General features: G+C 36.0%; 1 protein-coding gene across 4 annotated transcripts; it reads left to right on the top strand.

Annotated features, from left to right (window-relative positions):
* The first annotated feature begins 144 nt into the window (after positions 1-144).
* LOC306848365 (B-cell receptor-associated protein 31-like) lies at positions 145-21651 on the top strand. Of its 4 annotated transcripts, none has more exons than XM_079382868.1 (8): positions 145-277; positions 1035-1143; positions 2114-2214; positions 2681-2825; positions 7609-7744; positions 14109-14238; positions 15967-16079; positions 19634-21651. In XM_079382868.1, exons 2-8 carry the CDS (start codon positions 1052-1054, stop codon positions 19670-19672), a joined length of 756 nt encoding a protein of 251 aa, XP_079238994.1. In that variant the 5' UTR covers positions 145-277; positions 1035-1051; the 3' UTR covers positions 19673-21651. The 4 variants fall into 4 exon arrangements, with proteins under 4 accessions (XP_079238994.1, XP_079238996.1, XP_079238997.1 ...); XM_079382870.1 differs by having other exon boundaries at positions 157-277; positions 15967-16067; XM_079382871.1 differs by having other exon boundaries at positions 167-277; positions 1014-1143; positions 15967-16067.
* The last annotated feature ends 1823 nt before the right edge of the window (positions 21652-23474 follow it).

Raw genomic sequence — 23474 nt, 5'->3', positions numbered from 1 at the left:
ATCTATAATCGATTTTGGGGGGTTTAACCCCCAAACCCCATTATTTTTAATAGAAACATTAATGAAAAATTTAATTGTTAATATATATTTTATTTAATTCTATTTTATCGAACGGACTTTTACGCTAGCATTTCGACGCCGGAAGTTGTCGTGTGTAGAATGAGTTGGCACACATACCGGAAGTAGATTAATGTGAAGTGTAATCAGGGTGCAGCAGAAGTTTTAACACATTACTGAAGGCCTTTCTGTGAATACTTCTGCTTTTACTTCAAATTCTGTAAGTTATAATACAATTATCTCATTATTTACGCTCTTACGAATGCGGTTAATTATATGAGTGCCTGCTATGTTATAGTACTGCTCTGACAGAGACATGTTTATACCTGTGTTTGTTTATTACATATGTAATCCCATTATTCATACGTGTATATTTACCATCTAATAGTTTAAAGTCTTATTTTCCTCTTATTTGCAGCCAGTCTAAGCAGATGTTGTTGACGCAATACATTTGTAATTCATTCATTCGTATGTTATATATCAACACACATTTATCCCTTCCCTTATTATCATACATTTAGTTGTAAAATAATGATTTCCTGCCTTTAATCTTTTTAATCTCCTATGATTTATTTGATGAATACACCTGGTCTTGCTAATATTCTTCTCTTTGTGAGTTGCTTTCGACAAGTTGGTATGATTTACAACAAAACCAAGTAGTTTTTCTTTGTATTTGACATGAATTGGTTATTGATCTGAGGCCTCAGTTGATTTCATCTTGTGGCTGGGGCTTTTCTGTAGTAAACATAAGATGGTGCTGTTGTAACAGTTATGATTTTAATGAGCTTCACCAGAGGACTTTTGAGTGTCTGCATTTCTTACATGGTAATAAATAAAAGGAATGAATGTGCTTTGCCCTTGGGCTCTTGTTCAGGCTCATATTTTCCCAAACCTTGTGCATGTCTCACATGTAATGCTAATTTATGCTAACAGGGTCTGTGCATGTAATCTGTTAGGCTGCTCATATGTTCCCATAGACTCACAGGGAGCCGTCATGAGTCTTCAATGGACGGCCGTGGCTACGTTTCTGTACGCAGAGGTGTTTGCGATACTACTGCTATGTGTCCCTTTCATCTCCCCAAAACGGTGAGTTTCCAATGTTGTCGAAACACAATTCACCCAAAAATGAAATTTTGCTGAAAATGAACTCACCCTTAGGTCATCCAGGATGTAGATAGCATTACATCACTTGCTCACCAATGGATCGTCTGCAGTGAATGGGTGCCGTCAGAATAAAAGTCCAAACAGCTGATAAAAACATCACAATAATCCACAACCACTCCAGTCCATCAGTTAATATCTTGTGATGTAATATCAGCTGTTTGATAATTTGCTCAATTTCTCCAAATCTGTTTTAATGAAGGAACAATCTCATCAAAAATTTGGATGTAAATTTACAACAAATTTAAAATTTTGGTCGAACTGTTCCTTTAAGTTAAACATCCATGCAGTTTTTCCCTATTTTACTATAGTGATCTTAATCATCTCTGATAGTCAAAACTTTTATTTCACTTCTGATCCATTTATTGTCTTGCACCAGTTTTCTTCAACTTAGCCTCTTTCCAGGAAAGATCCCAGAGTGTTGCCAGTACTGAAATCTGTCCATTTGTGGTGAAATATTATTGCTGTGTTACAGCCCTAAAACACAAATCTGAGTGTTTAGTTGAGTTGAGCAGAGCTGCATGTTTTGAGTCCAGCACTACCAGGATCATTAAATTCTGTTCAATGCTTTTGTTCCATCAAAAGATTCTTGTGAGGGATTCATTTCTTAATTTGAGAAGATTCACATGACCTTCCAATCAATTTAAAGTTTGCAAGGTTGGCACACTTGGTAAACAACATTTTCTCTGAGAATTGGTGTGTTTGCACAGACTCCTCAAGAGAAAAAACAATAAATGCTTCTTCTCAAAGGCATCTGCTTGTGCTCATTTTGGTGTGTTGTAGAAATGTAAACCTTAATGGTGTTCTTTGGACTTGTTGAGAAAGAATAGTGTTATCGTATGTGCTCTTTTGCCCTCTGTTTATTAAGGTGTTATCTCTGTTGTTGCCTTTGTAGATGGAGCAAATTTTTCAAGTCTAGACTGGTCACTGTCATCGCAACGTATGGAAACACTGCCTTCATCGTCATCATTTGTATTCTTGTATTTCTGCTCGTAGGTGAGCTTGAAAACACCTCACTGCATTACTCTCATTAACCAGTCTTGTTCAAAGTTTCAAAATCAGGTCATTCAGAAATGATTGCTGTCATTATGATTGATGTCATAATGTGCTCATGAGCATATGACTGCCTATATACAATTCAATGCTTATGTACTCAGCAGCTTGGCAGGGTTACTCATGTTGTATATGAAAAAGTTAGTCATGAAAGATCATTAACATACACTTCTTTTAAAAAATTTGGGGTCAGAAAATTCAGAATTACAAGTTTGGGAATTTGTATGAATGACTTTATGCAATAATTAAATCTGCAATACTTAAAGTAAAAACATATTTAACTGTTAATACGTTCATTTTGACAGCCATAGAAACATTTAAATTAAGCAATTTCTCCCTATAAGCCATTGATTGAACTAGATTTATGAATGAAACGTAGAAATTAAAGCTTTTGTTTCTGCCTCTACAGATGCATTTAGAGAAGTCAGAAAATACAGTGTGACAGAGAAAGTGGATCTGAGCAACAACCCTGTGGCCGTTGAGCACATCCACATGAAGCTTTTCAGAGCCCAGAGGAACGAATACATCGCCGGCTTCGCTCTGCTCCTGTGTTTGTGAGTGTTTTTTCCCCACGTCTCTCTCTTTTTCTATGCTACTCGCTCCCACAGGTCTCTCTCATTTCTGTATTTTGCCCACCTCAACATGTCTCTCTTTGGCACTGGAGCTTTGGCACCAGTTTCTGAACATGATCAGTTACACGACACAGCATTTTAGTTGACAGCTCCCAGCAGATTTGTGGACCATGCTTGTAAACAGAACTTCACCCGCACTCTCCAAACAGGGTCATTGGGTTCGGCATGCTCTGTCCCCGAGGAGTGCATTTATAAGAAGATGCACAAGTTGTTTCATTGTAACGATGTGTTATATTGCAGTACCCTACCCACTAAAATTACACTAAAAATTTTTGTACTCTCATTAAGCGCTTGCCGAGTTTAAAATTTTACCCTTGGTGTACAGCCAATTTTTCCAACTTACATAACACTTATTAACTGTCACTGTAGCCTGTTACAGCCCAGTGCTGCAGACCTCATCTGTCAATCAAATCAGACCGCCCGCCCATTCAAGGATATTCAGGACAGATAGTTTATTTGTGTCAAAATAAAATATATTCCTTTTAGAAGTCTTATCAGTGATGTTTAGTTAAAATATTATCAAAGTAATTGATATGAGATATGATATTACAGAGTGTACTGTTCGCTATGATAAGGATGATAAGGGGAACTTCAAAAGGTGAAATGGCTCAAATGTTTGGCACATCTAATAATCTAGACTTGACTCATTTATTTATTTATTTTTAAATATGCAAATTTGTTACCATCTTATACTATGCAAATGTGTGATTGTTAGATAGCAAAAGTTATATAGAAACCTTAAGAGACTTTTATTTTGAAATTTGATCCAGTCTGAAAATCCAGAAAATTATTTATTTTTTGCTTTTAATTCTGTGCTTAACCAACAACCATAAATATGTTCTAATATATTAACAGCCTCATTGTATTTGCTTTTATACTTAAGTCTTTTAAACTATTCTTATTTTATTTCTTATTTTTTATTTTAGTGCTTGTTGATTTCTAATAAAGACTGAAGAGCATGAAAAATCCATTTGAGTTTTTGTTGAGGGAACCAGGGTGATGCAACAGCCAGACCCTTCTATTTTAATTAAATAGTTTGTGCATTTAAATGCATAATTCATATTTTTTTAAATATGAAAGGCCCATAAAATGCCACCAAGACAGATTGCAAGTTATATCTGAAATTAGTTGTGAGTTATGTTTTCTGAAATGTAGGTAGTTCAAAAGTCAAAATGGTTAAATGCACCAAAAATCATTATAGGTTCTCTCCTGCTTTATTTATTTATCCACACTGAAAGAGGGGCAGTCTTTAAGAGGGTCAGGCAGTCGTGGCCTAATGGATAGAGAGTTGGACTTGTACCCCGAAGGTTGCGGGTTCGAGTCTCAGGTCCGGCAGGGATTGTAGGTGGGGGGAGTGAATGTCCAGCGCTCTCTCCACCCTCAATACCACGACTGAGGAGAGACCCTTGAGCAAGGCACCGAACCCCCAACTGCTCCCCGGGTGGCACAGCATTGGCTGCCCACTGCTCCGGGTGTGTGTTCACTACTGTGTGTACGCTTGGATGGGTTAAATTCCGAGTATGGGTCACCATATTTGGCCACACACCCTTTCCCCTTCAAAAAAAAGAAAAAGTGAAAATCCATTAATGTTCTGTTTGCATAAATTACTTACTTTAATTAGCTTCCTAATTTCTCCAGCACTGATTTATCTTGTATCCCCACCCTATTGGAGACAGTGTCTTTATTTATAGACACAAAAGGTGAATGAATTGTGTACGTGTGGGGCAGACAGAGAGCAGAATATGTCGCTATATTACAGTAGACATGGAAAGAATCTTATGTTGAGCCGGTTGGGGGTCCCCCACACTGTTTCCATTCACAAACATCATCCTCGGGTACTTAACTTCCCGCATCCCAATTGGCCAATTTGTTGTTGTGATCTATACGTAACATTTGAGAGTCTCCCAGCTCTACATAGTTTTTCCTTAAAGGGGTTTCACCATATTTTCTCTGAATGGCAGGTTATTTATATCCTGCCGGATGACTACTACATCCATTAGCGATACTACTTCCCTTGACTGCCGGGCTTGAATGTCATTTTCGTAATCACACGGACAGCTGCAGGACATGTGATCAAGCAACTGGTGACGGGTATTATATTTAGCCTGTGTTCATGGCATTCTGACTGGCCGAAAGGCCACGACTCTTGTTACAAAATGAACCTCCTCCACCTTGCCAGCAAACACGCAGATGCCACAAAGGTGACTGAAGCGGCACATGACGGCTTGACATGTGATTCAGGCATGTTAGGATGCAGTAGCTGTGTGGACATTTCCAGTGTACAGAATGGCTGTTCAGCAATTAATGCAAACATTGAAAAATAACTTTTTTTTTAGGCAATATACATTGAATCAAGTCTGTTTGTCTTAGTCCACTGACACCTGGCAAAATTTAGTTAGATTTATGCTTAAAATAGGACAACAATTGTTAGTGGGGTAAGACATATATTAAATTAAAGATATATTCTCTGATGTCTTCTAAAGTAAATTAATCTTTATTTTTTTTCTCTTTTCCTTACATTTTATACACATGCATAATTTTTTTTCTTTATTCTTTTCCTTTTTCTTCTATGGCTTTATTAATTCTGATATTATCTACATATAACCAGTCATCATTATCTAGAAAACTGTAATAAATCTAACCTTAATATGATCAAGTATTCAAGACACACTTTTTTAAATGGCAAAATAGTCTTAATATTTTTAAATCTCATAGAGTATATCAAGAAGGGTCATATTTCACCACCAAAAAACTATTAGAGAGAAAATGAAGCCTGTTTTTAGAACCGTTAAGTTTTGTAGCATTATTTTCATGGCAATAAAAATGTTGAATGTATTCCCTTTTTTAAAATTATTGTTTTGTTTGTATTTGAGTTAACATGTCTGTATAAACACTTGCGCCAACTAAAAATTACTTTTCTCATATTTGGCCAATTTAAAAATCAGGAGAGGTTAAAGTGGATCTACTCTAGGTCACCTCATGTTACCTTGTTACATCATACAGAGCGTTTGACCAAAGTGTGGGCTTCTCTTGCATTTATTTTCATTCTCTTGCATGGCTCAACCCATCTGCATTTTGGTCACTACAGCTTTTTACAAAACCTTGAACCCTTTTACACACGTGGCCACTGCCATAACGGGGATGCATGCTGCCTTTAGCCTCTGCATTTGAGCTCACGGTTCAGATGTCATCAGCCTGCATATCTCAGCTCATCTGGCTCTGTGAAACTGTAGAAGACTGACTGTGTAGAGTGAGGAGAATAGCTAAAAGCTGTGCACTGTCTTTAGGCTGGTGAAAACCATGTGATATTTGCTTATGGTCGAGCGGTAGTTACTCATTTGTTTATGCTGAATTTTGTCGCTGTCTTCCGATGGTGATTAATGCACATCAGTGTTTCCTAGAAGTGTCACACATACGTCTGGAGCGATGCTACGTAACCCAATCTCAGATTTTGGATAGAACTATTTAGAGAGATGTTATTTCCTTAGTCCACTTAGAAAAATAGACGTGTAGATTTGACTGCTCCCTTTTATATTTGCATGTAAAAATTAACATATGTTATTCAAATGAAGATGTGTGTGCCAAAGTGCTCATACTTTGAATTGCATGATGTAATATACTTTTAAATACTTTTATATACTTTATATGCCTTTTTTCTGGATTCTTTGATTAATAAAAAGTTAAAAAGAACAGTATATATTTAAAATATTTGGTAATTTTTGTAAAAATATACACTACTATTCCAATTTTAGGGTCAGTAATGTCAGTTTTTTTTTTTTTTTTAAGAAATTAATACTTTTATTCAGCAAGGATGTGTTAAATGGATAAAAAGTGACAGTAAAGACTTAAATTGTTAAAAAATATTTCTATTTTCAATAAATGCTGGTTTTTTTACTTTTTATTCATCAAGGAATCCTGAAAAAAGTATCACAGGTTCCACAAAATATTAAGCAGCACAACTGTTTACAACATTGATTATTAAATCAGCACATTAGAATGATTTCTGAAGAATTACGTGACACTGAACACTGGAGTAATAATGGCTGAAGAAAATTCAGCTTTGCATCACAGAAATACACATTTTACAGTATATTAAAATAGAAAACCAATATTTTAATTTCGCTACAAATTAATTGATAAATTTTACATATAGTTTTAGTGTAGAATGTTTCAAATAAGTGTTATAGAATCTATTACAAAAAATGAGAAAGAATCCAAGGCACTTCTTCCGGTCCAAAAAAGTTAAAAAAGCCTTTATTCACATTCTGGCCATCTCCATAAACATTAAAAATGCCTAGAACTCTGCACACTGATGCATTTCAGCCTTCCTCAGAGTGTGTCAGGTATCAAACGAATGACAGGTGTAGATATAATTAGATATAAATGATAAGTGTTATAGAATGTTTAATATTGAATGCTTTTGTTTGTTTAATTCCATCCATCATAAAGTCGTTGATGTCTGGAGCACAAATGTGTGGGATGAGTTACGCCATGAAGTTCAGTGTTTAGATTTAGGGGTTTGTTCAAATAATAGTTATAGAGATCACTGCCTTTTCAAGCAGCAATAATTATGCCAAAGTCTGTATCAGTATAATGCAGAATCGCAACGTAGGCTGCTGCGGTGAGCTGTAACGATCAGATACACACTGGCTGTTTAGTAAATCCACTCATGTCTGATGAGTTCATGTTGTTTTTTTCCCTCCAGGCTGTTGAGACGTCTGGCCACACTGCTGTCTCAGCAGGCTACACTGATGGCCTCTAATGAAGCCTTTAAAAAGCAAGCGGAGGGAGCAAATGATGCTGCGAAGAAGTACATGGAGGAAAATGAGAAACTGAAGGAGGTGAGTGAGTTGTGCATGAAAATGCCTGTTTTTCATGACCCTAAAGGCATTCAAGGAGCAGAAACCTTTACCTGGTACGAGGTTAATGACCATTGGTGTAACTACAGGACATGTGGGCGGCACAGTTGCACAGGGGACTGTGATGAATATGCTGCATTAAGAAACTGTTCACACAAAAATGTATATTCTGTCATTGCTCGCTCTCATGTGATTGTAATTGTCTGTGACTAACACAAAAGGAGCAGTCGGTACCTATTTCAAATAAATAAATTATGGTGTTGGAAAGACATTAGAATGAGTACATGATGACAGAATTGTAATTTTGAGATTATTTATTCTTGAATGGTTGCTAACATGTTTGCGATTTTAGTTGTGATCCCACATGCACTTCATTAGTGATGGTTTAACATCACATGTTCTCATGAGTCATCCTGGTTTGTTAGGTGTTCTCCATTTGTCCTTCCTCAAAGAAACCTTGTCCATCAATATCACAGTGCTGCAGATTTGCATTTCGCCTCTAGAGGGCAGAGATTCACATTATGTCTAAATAGAAATTGAATTTACAGAAGATGTGGAAATGTCCAAAAGTAACACTTTATACTCGCCTAGTTTCAAATGCTTGTAAAATTACTTGAAATGTTGAGTTACTGGCCAGTTTTTAGTTTTTTTGTGGTTAGAAATATATGGCTAGGGTATGCCAAAACCTTTGGGACTTATGACCAAAAATGAAATGCATATTACTATTTAATTAAGCTTTATTACAATTTAAAATAATGACTTTTCATACTCAAGAAACATTTTGTAATGAAAGTAATGTTAAAATTTTGTGTGTCCATGATGAATAAAAGTATTCAAATTATTAAAAAATAAAACTGACCCCAAACATTTGAACGGTAGTGTATATATACCTACATAATTATAAGAATAGGTTTTATACAGATATTTTAAAATGTATACATTTCTATTAATTTCTATAAAATTGCACAGGAATATATTGAGGAACTAGTGAATATGAATAAGAAAATATTTTTGACTGTGTTCTAGTTGTTATAGTTTTGCATATCAAGAGGGCATTGTTGATCGCATCTTTAAGTAGGGCAAGTAACCCAAATATTGAGGTTTGGTTCAGTGGTTGATAACTGAAACATTGTAGGCTCATAGTGATGAGAAAGCTCATAGTGATGAGCTTTCATCATTGTGCTGTTGAGACACTTGAACACATTTGCATCCTGTGGATTTCCAGTGAAATTCAAGGGAATTGACAGCCGTTTTGTATAATTAACATCTGATAAATAACTGACAGTGTAAACAATGTAGAGCGGAACTATAGTTCAATGGAGCACTTCCATGTTGACAGGCCTTTTCAGATGCAGTGAAAGGAGAAAGCACTGAGTGCTAGTTTGTGTCTTGAGTGTAGAATATGGCTGTGTCCAAATTCAGGGTCTGCATCCTTCGGAGTACTCATTTGAAGGATGTTACGTCACAGCGCCGCGACGAAGGCTGTCCAAATTCGTAGGATCCTTCAAATGCGGCCCACAAATACGTCCTCCTTTTCCCCGAATTGGAAGGATGGGTGTGGTGGATCCTTTCCCGTCCTACCTATCCCATAATTCTTTTCGGCAGAGCGTAATGGCGGACGAAGCGAGCGGTAGCGGAGTGGGAGAGGAGTTTCTCTGACAAAACAAGCTAAAGTTTATGCTTCGGCTCAATGAATTTGTAGGAGAAATTAGTAGAATACTTAAAAACAAATAAAAATAGGCTATAATGGCTTACCTGGATGTGACTGTCTTGTAGTCTGATATAAAAAACTCTCCGACAACGAGCAAAGAAAGTATTTAATTTATTTAATTGCTTTATTTCTTCCAAAAGAATTCAAATGAGGAGAATAACTCTTTGTCCATTTTCCCGCTTCTTGCTTGGCGCTGTCACGGTTGCTAGGCGACAGGATATGAGCAACGGGTAAGGGAGGGAACTGAAAGAAGGGTAGGCTGTCCAAATTCACAAACACCGACTTCCGGGTTTTGCGGACGTCGGAGGATCCCTCCTCCTTCAACCGGGTAGGAAGGATCCTAAGGAGGATGCAGACCCTGAATTTGGACACAGCCTATATATGATGACACTCCGATGACATGCGTCTGCTCGTGGGAGCCTTGACATCATCAAACTCGCTCATGGCTGTGTGTGCCAACGATTAGTTATTATTACAGTACTGTATGGATATTTCTCAAGCATTCTGGTTAGGGTTTGTTCTAACTAACCTTTAACCTCTGACCCTTAGTATTTAGCTTCTGTTGGTCTTTCAGACTGAAATGGTTAACAAACAAACTAATTTCAACCTTTGTTTGATGGATAAATTTAATCTTGTGTGTTCTGTTGTTAGTTTGTAAGCATTATACTTGTAAATATATTTAAGTTTGAAAATTTCTCACAATGGCCTTCGTGGCGTCTTTGGATTTTTTTTTTTTCTCTCTCTTTAATTTCCTTTTTTCACCTTAGTTTTCTATATCATATTTATTTTTTATTTTATTCAGTTGCATTTTCATGTTTAATGCAGATGAGCATTATTAGAAGTATTATTTATGTACTATTTTAGTATTTATTTACAAGTTAAAGTAATTGTTTTTCGTCATTTTTATTATTTTTTAAAATCTTTAATTTTAATTTTTGTATTTCAGTTAGTTGCAAAGGCACTTTTTTTTTTTTTTGGAAGTATTTATTAATATTATTAATATATTGATACTTAATATTAAGATATTCTGTTTTTAATATCTTAATGATTGCAATTGATTTTCTGTCATGCATTTATTTACATTCTGAATTGTCATTTATCTGGTCTTTCTTGTATATATATTTAGCCGCTTTTACACTTCACTATCTCTATGCCTATTGATTCTTGCAGTAAAGTAAAAAAAATTGCACCGATTAATTATGACAGTGGCGAAATGTCTCGCACATGGTATGACATTTGCAAACACCGTTATTTCCTTGCACTTCTAGTTATTATTAAAAGCCCTGAAAATTGCTATCACATGCTTTGTTATTGTCTTTAGCACATGTAGTTTGTTAGTATGTGGATGCCCGAGTTCGGAGAATGCTGGGATAGATCAGCACCGCGTGGCTCAATTACAGTGCTGACGTGCAGTAAGTCACCGCATTGATCTTTGCATGCTGTCACGCCATGCAGAAGCATGGCACACGTGGGTTATCACACACACACACACCGCCATAATTCACGTCTGTCAAATGTTGTAACACCATGGAGCGGGCCATAAACTAGAGCACAAGCCGTACTGAATGACAGATGGTGGAATATTTCAATTTAGTAAATGAAGTTTGACTCTGGCAGAATGAGGCCTGTAAATCTCCCACACACCGAGTGTTTTGCCGCTCTGTTCTTGAAGCGTCTGTACAGGACGTGTGTCCTTGAACGGGGCGAGATGACCTGACCGCGCCTTTGTGATTATTTCGCTGCAGTTATTATTGATAGATGTGAGCGCATAATCCATGTGTAGATACTAACGGGTCGTTCTGTGAGGGGACGAGGTGAGAACAGCACATGACCCCCTAAAGGGCCTGTATCGATTTCTCATCTCTGTTCAGGGGCAGACCGTTCTCTATCATTGGTCCCCAAGCAGGTGTTATAGGCCTCTTACATTTAATCAAGTGTGAACAAGATCATGAATTTTGCAAGGCTCTGCTTCATAAAATGTAGTTATATTGCAGCTATTAGTTATGTGAAATAGTTTTTTAATAATTCATAATGCAATTAGCCAAGACGGATCCTTCAGTAATAAAGCACTGATAGTTTTCGTGAGGGTTTGCTGGTTGGAACTGGTCGTTTTCCTTTCCTTCAGCATTTTGCTGCTTAGCAAGTCCAGTTAAAATGTTAATGTTTTATTTTATTTTTACCATATTTCACCCTTTCTGTGGGAATTTAGCAGGCTGTTTTTGCTACTTCTACTGTTAAGGTTTTACTGAATAGATATGTATCTATTCAGTAAATGTAGGCGGTCATGTGGTTGTGATGTCATAAATGTGGTAATTTTGCACAATGCTTTTGCTGATTAATTCCCATAAATGATCTAGATGGACTCGAGAGGGAGGTTTGCATTGTGAATGTTGCAGTGTGTCTGCATATATTTATTTCTATAGTGTATTTCTTTCTTTCTTTAAGTAAACTTAGGTTTACAAAAATATTCTATAAGACTGTAGAAATTATTTTATTATGATTATCATTTTTATATTTAATTTATATTAATTTATAAATAATCTATTATGGAAGGAGCACTTTGCCGTGCCAGCTTGTCAAAGAAATTAGCATATTTCATTCACAGGCAGCTGCATATGATTTACCCTTGTTTCTAAATATAACGTATGAGGACATGACAAAAATGATGCAGTTTCCTAGTTTAAGGTACTGACACCATGTAAAAGTAGTCTTTTCAGCTTGGTGCTTCAGTTGTATTTTAACTTTCTTTTAATATATCTGCAGGAAACATCATCCAAAATATCTGACCCAGATCTAGTTGTTCCCCGGGGCCAGAAAACATCTTTCCCTTGTTTGACATGAAGTAAAACACTCCCCTGAGTTTGTTCACTTGTCCAGGTCACTATGAAAAGGCTCATTTAAAAATGTCTGTGTGCCTTGCGCTGCATATCTTGAGCGGTTTAGCATTAAAATATTCACTCAGTCAGGTTTTAATGATTTGAAACTTTCATGACCCTTGACAGCCATCCCACAATGTTCCTCCTGCTGTTATGTGTTCATTTGTAAGAAGAGCAAGAGTCTGTCTGTGAGCAGACTGTTGAGTTAGCGCTGACGGTTATTGACGTTGTTTATTAATGATCCTATGAAATCAAAATTTCACTCTTGTTGTGCTTAGTAAAAGTACTGGACAGTTAAATTTTAGCAGATATGTGCATTTCTACTCTTTCTCTTCTGGGAAATACAAATATTGATGACATCTTGGTCTGTGCACATGTGGTGCTTTATCCCACAATGCATGGATTTCCAGTGTCTTTCCTACTTTTTATGAGATGATAATAGGATGTTACTTGCTAAATTAAATATGCTACCTGAGGAGGGCATGTGACACATTTGCAAATGGCATACTTAAATACATTTAAATAAAAATAATAGGCTACATTAAATGTTCAGCATGCAGTAAGCTGCACACCTGTTTTATTGCATAATTGAGAAACATTTATAGTTTTTATTAATTTATTTTGAATCCGTTTTGGTTAAGGATTTTGTATTTTTATTGTGCATTGTAATTTTTAATTGTTTATGCACACATCTATAGTTTATATGTCTAGAATATATGTGTCTTACATATGTAATATATGCAAGTTAAACTGAGAATTCAACAAGTACTGTTGTTTAGTACAAGTTAAATGAAATGTTGCCTTGTCAGCTAGCTGAAATAAAATGTAAAAAAAAAAAAAAAAAAAAAAAAATATATATATATATATTTTTTATATATTTTTATAATTTAAAATCAATATATCAAGTAGTGAAATTTTAATAGTTTTTAGCTTTAGTTAACTAATCACCTGCAGCACACTAGTATTAAAGTCCAAAATTAACTTCTCTCACTGACAATAAACTACTAAAACAAGCAAATCTTTTAAAGCCATCGTTTACCACGTAGCATATAGATAAGCAGCTTTTGAATAACTGAAGCATGAAATGATTTTATCAGCAGTAACTGGATTCAATTTTGCTGTTAAAGGGTTTTGTATTCAACTGCATTTGTCATTTGAGTAGATCATTTATTCTGTAGTGTTCTTGTATTTAGTGAGTCTACAGGCTAAAATCTTCTTTCTGGAGGATGTTTTATGTTTGTATGAGAAGTGGGCCAATCAGATGGCTACTGTTGATGTTTACTCACTAACTAGTGACACAGATGGAGATCATTGATAAACCCAATTTTAACATCATTGCCATCCCTGGAAAATAGAGCACTTGTTTTTTCTGTAACTTAATATGTTAATGGGTGGCCTGTGAAACTGTAAAAAGAGTCCAGGTTTTCGGTGAAATGTTTTCATGTCTTCAGTTACATCCTTGTCGTTATATTTAGCTAAAAACGTCTTTCTGGGTAAATGTTTGCCACCCATTTCACCTCTGAAACCTGATTAACTGGATATATTTGAAAAAGCAGGATGGAACTTGATTTTAGTTATTGGGAATTGATAGTCAAGAATAAATGTATAACAAAATGAAAGTCTATGTTGACACTTGAAGTGTTTTATTTAATATATTACACCCTCTCAATATCATCTGGGAATTCAGAGCAACACTTTTTGTGAAATAGCTGATTATCCACTGATATGACTAATAAAAAGACTTACTGTTTTTCATCAGAATTTGCAAGAAGCGGGTGTTGAAGTGCCTGAAGTGGGTGGGAAGGCCAAAGGTGGTGTGGAGGAGGACAAGAAAAATCTGACAGAAGAGGTCAGGAAACTGAAGGATGAACTCGACGCAACAAAGAAAGGTACTATATGACTGAATCAGTCATACACTAAACCGCTCCCTGTTTACATATTTAAAAAAAACAAAGCTACTGTGTGCTTGTCTATGATTGCACAGTCTCTTGGTAAACATTAATGCCCAAAAATTAGGCTGTTAAACTAATTTGTGTATGAAGATAATTAGTATTAAAGGGATATTTCACCCAAAAATGAAAGTTCTGTCATTAATTACTCACCCTCATGTCGTTTCAAACCTGTAAGACCTAAATATATTTTTTATGAAATCCAAGAGCTCTCTGGTCCTCCATAGACAGCAACGCAACTGCCACGCTCAAAGCCCAGAAAGGTAGTAAGGACATCGTTAAAATGAGCTATGAGAATACTGTTTGTGCACAAAGAAAACAAAAATAAGGACTTTATTCAAAGAGACAGAAGAATTGTTGAAAAAGTAATTTCATAGCTTCATAAAATTAAGGTTGTATCACTGATGTCACATTTCTGGGCCTTGAACGTGGTAGTACCCTTGCTGTCTATGCAGGATCAGAAAACTCTCGGATTTCATAAAAAATATCTTAATCTGTGTTCTGAATATGAACGAACGTCTTACAGGTTTGAAACGACATGAGGGGAAGTAATTAATGACAGAATTTTTTTTGGGTGAGCTATTCAGTATAATTATTTGGTTGGATTATGCAAATGGTGTGATAGTATAGGTTTAATATTTTCCCATGCAATATGGCATTGGAAATGTCAACAGAAAAGTCATTTCATTGGTGGTGAAAATCACATTTTGATGAAAGTTTATTAAAATGAACACTTTTTCTTTAGAATAACGTTAACATAATGCGTTAATGATTTGACCACACAATAAAACCAGGAACATTTATGAGACGTTTATTGGAACATTTGCCGTTCAAAAGTTTGAGGTCAGAACTTCTCTTCTGATCACCAGGGCTGCATTTATTTGATCAAAAATACAGTAAATGCAGGAATATTGTCAAATATTATTCTGATTTAAAAGATATGTTTTCTATATGAATATATTTAAGAGTTTAAAATATAAAAAATAATTTATTTTTGTAATGCAGAGCTGAATTTCCAGCAGCCTTACTCCAGTCTTTAGTGTCACATGATCCTTCAGAAATGAAGGATCTGATACATTGGTACATTTTTTTTTTTTTAGGATTCTTTGATTTGAATGTTCAAAAGAACAGTGCTTATCTGAAACAGAAATCTTTTGTAAAATTATGATTGTCTTTACTGTAACTTTTAATGCATCCTTCCTTCATTCAGAGTACATAAAAAAGCCCTACATTGAGCAACACAAAATGACCTCAGCAGAACTAGACAAAAGAATGAGCTTAGTAAGATTGATTCCCACGCCTTCTTTCACATGTCCACTGTATTTATACAGTGCCAAAGGGTTCATGACCCTTTGATGACCCCAAACTGAGGTCTCCATTGGGTCAGATAAAAGGTTTCAGATAAACCTGCCATTTATATGTCATGTAAATAAAATGAATGGTGTTATACACTTCCTTTTGTGTTCAGTAAGATTTGTATATATTTTTTAAACAAATTAATACTTTTATTAATCAAGCATGCACATTCCAGAGATTCTGAAAGCCAAAGGTCTGGCTCTGATGCTTCTATAATCTGGAGAATTTGTAAACCTGCAGAAAAGGTCATTTAGATCTTAGACTCATGTATTTGTAGTACTTATTGTTTGCACTGTTTGCTTGTATGTGCAGCTCTTCAGAAGTCAGACAGTGATGTGAAGGCCATGAAGAAGCAGGCTGAGAACCTCACAGCGGAGTACGACCGTCTGCTGGAGGAACACGGCAGACTGCAGGTCAGAGCTCATGTGTGTGTCACACCGCTAACATCTTTCCCATTCTAGCCTTGGTTCACAGTTTTAAACCAGCTCACAATATTAAAAAGGTTAAATATTAATATAATATTTTTTGGTTCGCCTATATCACTCTGCCTGACCATATTGATTTGATAATATAACCTTTCTATTATATTATTAGTTATTAATATGAATGATTAATTTATAAAAAATGAATTATTATTATTATTATTATTTTATATTTATGTTTTTGTTGCAGAATTAGTCTTAAATTCCTTTTTATATCCATATTAATGTTCTTGAACTGAATTTTCATTAATTAACTTAACATTTAGAATACCTAATGACTATAACGCCTTAAAATAGTACCCAGATTGGTAGCTTGTCATGTTTTAAAACTGAGGTAGTTTTCTCAGAAGTGTCATCTTTTAATAATCATAACGGAACAAAGAACATTTTCCTGTAGCTCATGTAGTATTCCTGTCGCTGCGAGGCAAGGGTATGGGTTCACTTCCCAGGACACACAGATCAAATCAATACCTGAAACGCACTTTAAATGGATAAAAACATCTGAGAAACTGATAAATGTTAACATCTCAAACCACGTTTGAATGCTCCGTCTGCATTTCAGTTTCCAATCTGCCCTGATGCCAGCTGTTCATGCCAATCTGCCAGCATCTGCTGGAGTTGTTTTGTGCTGCTGAGAGCAAATGTTATAATGTGGCTAGTGTACACTAAGGATACTGTGGTATCTGTTTTAACATGGATTAAAGGTATAACAGTGTTTACAGAATTGCAGAAAAATATCACAGACTGAATCACAGTTCACATACAGTACCGTCTGTCCTATTGTGCAAGATGCACTCACAATCACAGTTAGGTGGAAATATGCTTTTCTCTACTTGAGCTACAGTAAAGCTTTAATCTCACACTTACTGTATATTAAAGGTTGAGACCCATAGTGTTGGTAAAAGCAAACAAATTCAGCAAAAATCTTTTTGTACATTGGCACCACTGGCATGCGTGCAGTTGGCATCTGTAGCATGTTGAGTGAACGTTATGAGGAAACATGTTTAAAAGAAACAGACGCTTTCCTGGAGGGTCTGATATCAGCATACTAAGTAAAGTTAGAAATTAGACATGCTGTCATCAGCCGGTTGCTCAAATTACATGTTGAGAGTCAGTTTTCAAATATCATGAGCAATGTATCATTAAATTTAACTCCATGATGCCAAGACCCAACTCAAAGTGTTTTATTAAATGCACACAAAGATCTTTCTCATTTGCATTTATATGGACCAGTGTATCAATACCATAATAAACCCTTAATATTTACTTTCAAATATATTTTACTTTAACACTATAAAGCAAGTAAAATGACACATGTGGTCTTCTCTCTGTGGATGATGATACTAGAAGAGATTCCCTCACTCTCTCTTTATTCACTTGAATCAGAGAGATCTTTTTTTTTTCTGTGCTTTTATTACTCTGAAGTCGGTGCACCTGTCAGTCGTCCTCCTCTGGAAACATTATCGTTATGACCGGTAGTCTTCTCAAGTGTGTGTAAGTGAGACAGAGCGGGTGGGAGTCAGATAGACAGGCTTCTCATGTTTACATAAAAATAAGCAGCTCATAAGAGACTGTGACTCATGAACACGTGCTGCAGTTATTGCAATGTTACATGCCCAGCACACAGCAGCAAGGTCAACAAGGTGATTACTGCTTTCATACACATTCATATACATAAGCCATATATATGTATAAGTATTGAATTTTTGGAATCTGATTACGTAATCCAGATTAAATGTAATCAGTTACTACCCAGCACTGTATATATAAAATGGTGAATTACAGTGGTGTGAAAAAGTGTTGCCCCCTTCCTGATTTTTTTTGCATGTTTGTCACACTTTAATGTTTCAGATCATCAAACAAATTTAAATATTAATCAAAGATAACACAAGTAAACACAACATGCAGTTTTTGAATGAAGTTTTTTATTATGAAGGGAAAACAAAATCCAAACCCACATGGCCCTGTGTGAAAAAGTGCTTGCCCCATAAACCTAATAACTGGTTGGGCCACCCTTAGCAGCAACAACTGCAATCAAGCGTTTGCGATAACTTGCAATGAGTCTGTTACAGCGCTGTGGAGGAATTTTGGCAGAATTGTTATAATTCAGCCACATTGGAGGGTTTTCGAGCATGAACCACCTTTTTAAGGTCATGCCACAGCATCTCAATCGGATTCAGGTCAGGACTTTGACTAGGCCACTCCAAAGTCTTCATTTTGTTTTTCTTCAGCCATTCAGAGGTGGATTTGCTGGTGTGTTTTGGATCTTTCTCCTGCTGCAGAACCCAAGTTCGCTTCAGCTTGAGGTCACGAACAGATGGCCGGACATTGTCCTTCAGGATTTTTTGGTAGACAGCTGAATTCATGGTTCCATTCATCACAGCAAGTCTTCCAGGTCCTGAAGCAGCAAAACAGCCCCAGACCATCACTCTACCACCACCATATTTTACTGTTGATATGATGTTCTTTTTCTGAAATGCTGTGTTAGTTTTACGCCAGATGTAATGGGAAACACACCTTCCAAAAAGTTCAACTTTTGTCTCGTCAGTCCACAGAGTATTTTCCCAAAAGTCTTGGGGATCATCAAGATTTTTTCTGGCAAAACTGAGATGAGCCTTTATGTTCTTTTTGCGCAGCAGCGGTTTTCGTCTTGGAACTCTACCATGCAGGCCATTTTTGCCCAGTCTCTTTCTTATGGTGGAGTCATGAAAACTGACCTTAACTGAGGCAAGTGAGGCCTGCAGTTCTTTAGATGTTGTCTTTTGTGACCTCTTGGATGAGTCGTTGCTGAGCTCTTGGGGTAATTTTGGTCAGCCGGCCACTCCTGGGAAGGTTCACCACTGTTACATGTTTTCACACAGGGCCATGTGGGCTTGGATTTTGTCTTCCCTTCATAAAAAAAACAGCATGTTGTGTTTACTTGTGCTATCTTTGATTAATATTTAAATTTCTTTGATGTTCTGAAATATTAAAGTGTGACAAACATGCAAAAAAATTAAAAATCAGGAAGGGGGCCAACACTTTTTCACACCACTGTATATATTAAATATATATATATATATATATATATATATATATATATATATATATATATATATATATATATATATATATATATATATATATATATATATATATATATATATATATATATATATATATATATATATATATACATATACATATATATATATATATACATGCATATAAATTCACAATTTTTAACAACATTTTTTGCCGCCTTTAGGCTTCATTTTCATACTCTTAGTCCCTACATTGATATAAACTTGTTCTACCTACATGCATGATTATACAGGATGATGATGATAATATAGTTGAGAGTAGTCCTAAAATAAAGCATGCAGGACACTGCTAAGACTTGCTGACGTAATGTTAGCCACCCCAAATCACTCTCCAAATCTTACAGGATTGTGGAAATCTCTGTCAGTTGGTGATGTTGAAAATTAACCTTCTTTCTGATCTGTCTCTCAACGCAGGCCAAATGTGACTCTCAGCAGGACAAGAAGTCAGACTGAACGAACATCATCATGCACCTGCTCTCTTTCCTGCATCCTCATTGGCTGATAGCAGCTCAGCTGGCTACGCATCACTTCTCTGGCTGTGTAAGACCAGTTCTTCGTTCATGCGCTTTCACGTGATTCATTAAAGCCTCTGCAGGGTTTTCACACACTGTAATTTGTTTTCTCTCTGTTTTTGCTGTGAACTTCTGCTGTTTAATTTTTATTTCAAGTGTTTTGGTTATAAAATATCAGTTTAGAATTGAATATACACGACATGAGTATTACATTTCGTATGACAGTTTGTATGTCAGGTACATTGAGCCTCATCAATGAAACACAAGCAGAGTGAATTTATGTTCACCAGAAAATGTGTTACTCAGCCTCAGGCTGTCAAAGATGTAGATTAATTTGTTTCTTCATCAGAACAGATTTAGATTACTTTGGATTATTGTCATGTTTTTGTCAGATGTTTGAACTCTCATTCTGACGGCACCCATTCACTGCAAAGAATCCTTTGGTATTTGTTTAAATAGCCATATTGAATTGAATGCCGCAATTTACATAAGCCTGATTTTTACACACATTCATTCAGCTTGGGATTCATAAATGAGTCACATTGTTTATATGGAAGGACCAAGAAAAAATGTACAGGATATTCTAGACAAGATGTTTTTGATATGGTAATTGTTGGGTTTAATTTTTTTTTTTATTAACTAATTAAATTTTCTTGCTTTATGGGACAAACCTTCAGTCTTTCATTCTGAATATGGAGATTTGGTTGCAGTACAGATGCATGTGTTGGTTAATTTTAGGTCTTTGATTTACAGGGTACACGACACTTTACACCCAATAAGCACTTAAGAAAGAAAATCCCTCCAGTTTACTATCGACGAGCCTCATTTGTCATTTTGACTGTCGCACGTCATGCTATAGGAAGATATTTTTGTGTTTTATTTTTTCTTGGGTGTGGGATAGCTCATTTTTTGGGCTATTGTAGAGCAGAGTGAATAAACTGCTTCTTTCCAGTCCTGTCTGGTTTTAGGCCACTGAGTCGGTATAATCTGATATGAGCCCGGCAGGGCTGTTACAGTAGGTAAGAATGCCGCTTTGGCAGGAACAGTAAAGCATCCACAGCTGATATTGTGTTTCAAAACAGCGCACTGTATCTCTCGACCTGTAGGTATTGAAATGATGTTAATGTCATATTTGAGGGCCATGCGATTAGTTTTGCATTTAACACACAGATAACGTTTATCATCGCTATAGGTTGAACTCTGTTCACTCGCTGTTTTACAGTTATTTTCTGGCATGTGTAAATAAATATCTGCAATCTTAGAGCAGTGCAACTTGAAAAAGAATGAACTTGAAAGGAATGACATCATAGCCGTGTTAAAATAGGGATCTGTGGGAACAAAGTTAGCGCTGTTTTGGGCTCCCAGGGGAAAGGGCATCGGGATCGCTGGCAGAGTGTCGGATAATTCATAGTCAAGACCTCCTGGACGGTTACCAATCATGAGAATGTGAGGAATGACATCTGCTACCATGACTCTAGTTTACTATTTCATGCGCTCAACCATTGGTGAGATTAGTGAAACATTAACCAGAGCACAAGTTCAATGAAAATGTCAGTGAATACCTGTATAGCACTGTTAAAGGGGCTCTTTCTTTATATGCATTCCCAAATGTAGCTGCTTCTTTCTTATATCAGGTTTTTACTTTGTGTTCTTGCAAAAAAACAAAAAAACCTGCACAGATATGTTGGCAATGATGGAATAATTACTTGGGCATCATGAAACATGTGATTGCGTAGTTGTGTGTAATGCACGGTTCTGAAAGTGCTGTTATCTGCCTCGAGTGTCTTCAGGAAAGTTTTGTCTGCAATAACATCAGTCTGCGTTATTTCACTACGAAATTTGAGTATTATGTGTTCTGGTGATGTGCTTTAGTTGGGATGTTAAAAAACCAAACCAATAAATTCTACTTCATTTATCTTGGCTGAGTCTGCAGTGTATTTTTTTTTTTTTTATTATTATTTTTTTTTCAAGCAATTTTTAGCCTATCAGTAGTTAAGGGGACAGTTCACTCACAATTGTCATGATCTATATGATTTGTAAACTGTATTTTAATCGTTTGGAACAGATAAATAACAGAATAAATGATGCAAACAGTGTTGATTCAGTTTAGTTCTGTTCAACAACTGTACAGTTAATCAATTACAAAACTAATTGGATTTAGCTGTAACGTTTTGCGAACAGAATCAAATGAAAAATTTGACTCAAGAATGATTCATTCGTGAACTGGCCATTGTTACTCTCAGAAGTCAAGGATTAGGAGTGAATAGAGATTTATTTCGTTCCATTCATCACAGAAGTCTACCATGTGACACAAGACGACTTGGAATACTAGAAACATCTAGTTTGTGGTGTTTTGTGTTAAACTTAAGTCCTTAATCGTTGTAATCGAGCTGAGTTGTAATTGCAGCATGTGAGTAAACAGCATTTTCTTTCTTATTTGGATATGTCTTTAAATCGCAATCAAACCCGAATTGCATAAAAAGGAAGCTTGCTCTATGCGTTGATTATTTAAAGGGCTCATCAGATGCCCATTTTCCACAAGTTGATATGATTCTTTAGGGTCTTAATGAAATTGGGTCTGGTTCAAATTTCTCAATGGTAGTGTAAAACCCCCACCCTTTTTACCCTGTCAAAATCTTCTGTTTTCAGCAAGCTCCACTGAGTTAATGATGACTGCTGTTCATTATTACATCCAACAACTAAACACCTCAATCAATTAGGAGTCACTCTTGTCTTGAGTTGACACAATGGCGGACAGCCTCAGCTCACTCAGGGCGGGTCTAAGGTAAGACGGCCTTGCCTAACTATTTGAGAAAGAGGTTTTTAAAAACCACTGGGTGGATTTTTATCATTATAGGGTGGATGTGTACACACGCTTCCAACACACATTTATGTTCAAACAACATGTAAAGTGAATTTTGCATCCAATGACCCCTTTAAGCTGCTGTCAGTCATCTGTCTTTGCTGTGTTGAGGGTTAACTCATGCTGTGACCCTAACTGACCCACAGGTTCAGGTGAGTTCAAACACAGGACACTTTCTGGCAGTACTCAGTAAGGGTAAATGTGCTCAAATTTGACACGTGAGAGCATTCTCGTCAATTAGCAATGTATGCATGCCAAAATGATTTTGCTCAGTTAACGTATTTATTAAGGAGAAATATCTCATTACCATGCTCTTAAATTATTTATGAACTCTACTGGATTGTAAAACAAGAACTTTTTCATATATTTTCTCGAGTTGTTAAATGATTCATTTGGCCTTTGCTAAATGATTCACAACATTGAAATGAGGTCAGACTGAAAGTTTGCACGCACCTCATCCGTGCTGTCCAGCATAATTATGAACAGTATTTTGTGGGTAATTATTTAGCCGTTGATATTATGCAGATGACTGCTTGGTCTTTTTCTGTCTACATACTGTGAGTCTGGGCCAAAGTCTCATCAGTCGTGAACTACGTGCTACAGACCGAGTGAGGAGGAGGTAGACTTGATACCGCACCATATTAGCAATAACATACTAAATATTTGTTATCACAAAATTACACACATACTGTGTTATCAGGGCGTGTTTACTAGATGAGCTTAGTATACAGCGGATGAAAAATCATATTTCAAAGCATTCTGTACAATTACTGACTCATCCATGCCATTTTTAAACTTATATTACATAATTGAATATTACGTAATATCCACAGGATGCACGTCGTGTTTCTCTCTCTGTACCTATGTTCTGTCAAAATTC

This window comes from Barbus barbus (genome assembly GCF_936440315.1).
Source record: "Barbus barbus genome assembly, chromosome: 28".
NCBI lineage: Eukaryota > Metazoa > Chordata > Actinopteri > Cypriniformes > Cyprinidae > Barbus > Barbus barbus.
Note: the sequence above shows the minus strand (reverse complement) of the source record. Positions and strands in the feature narration are given on the sequence as shown.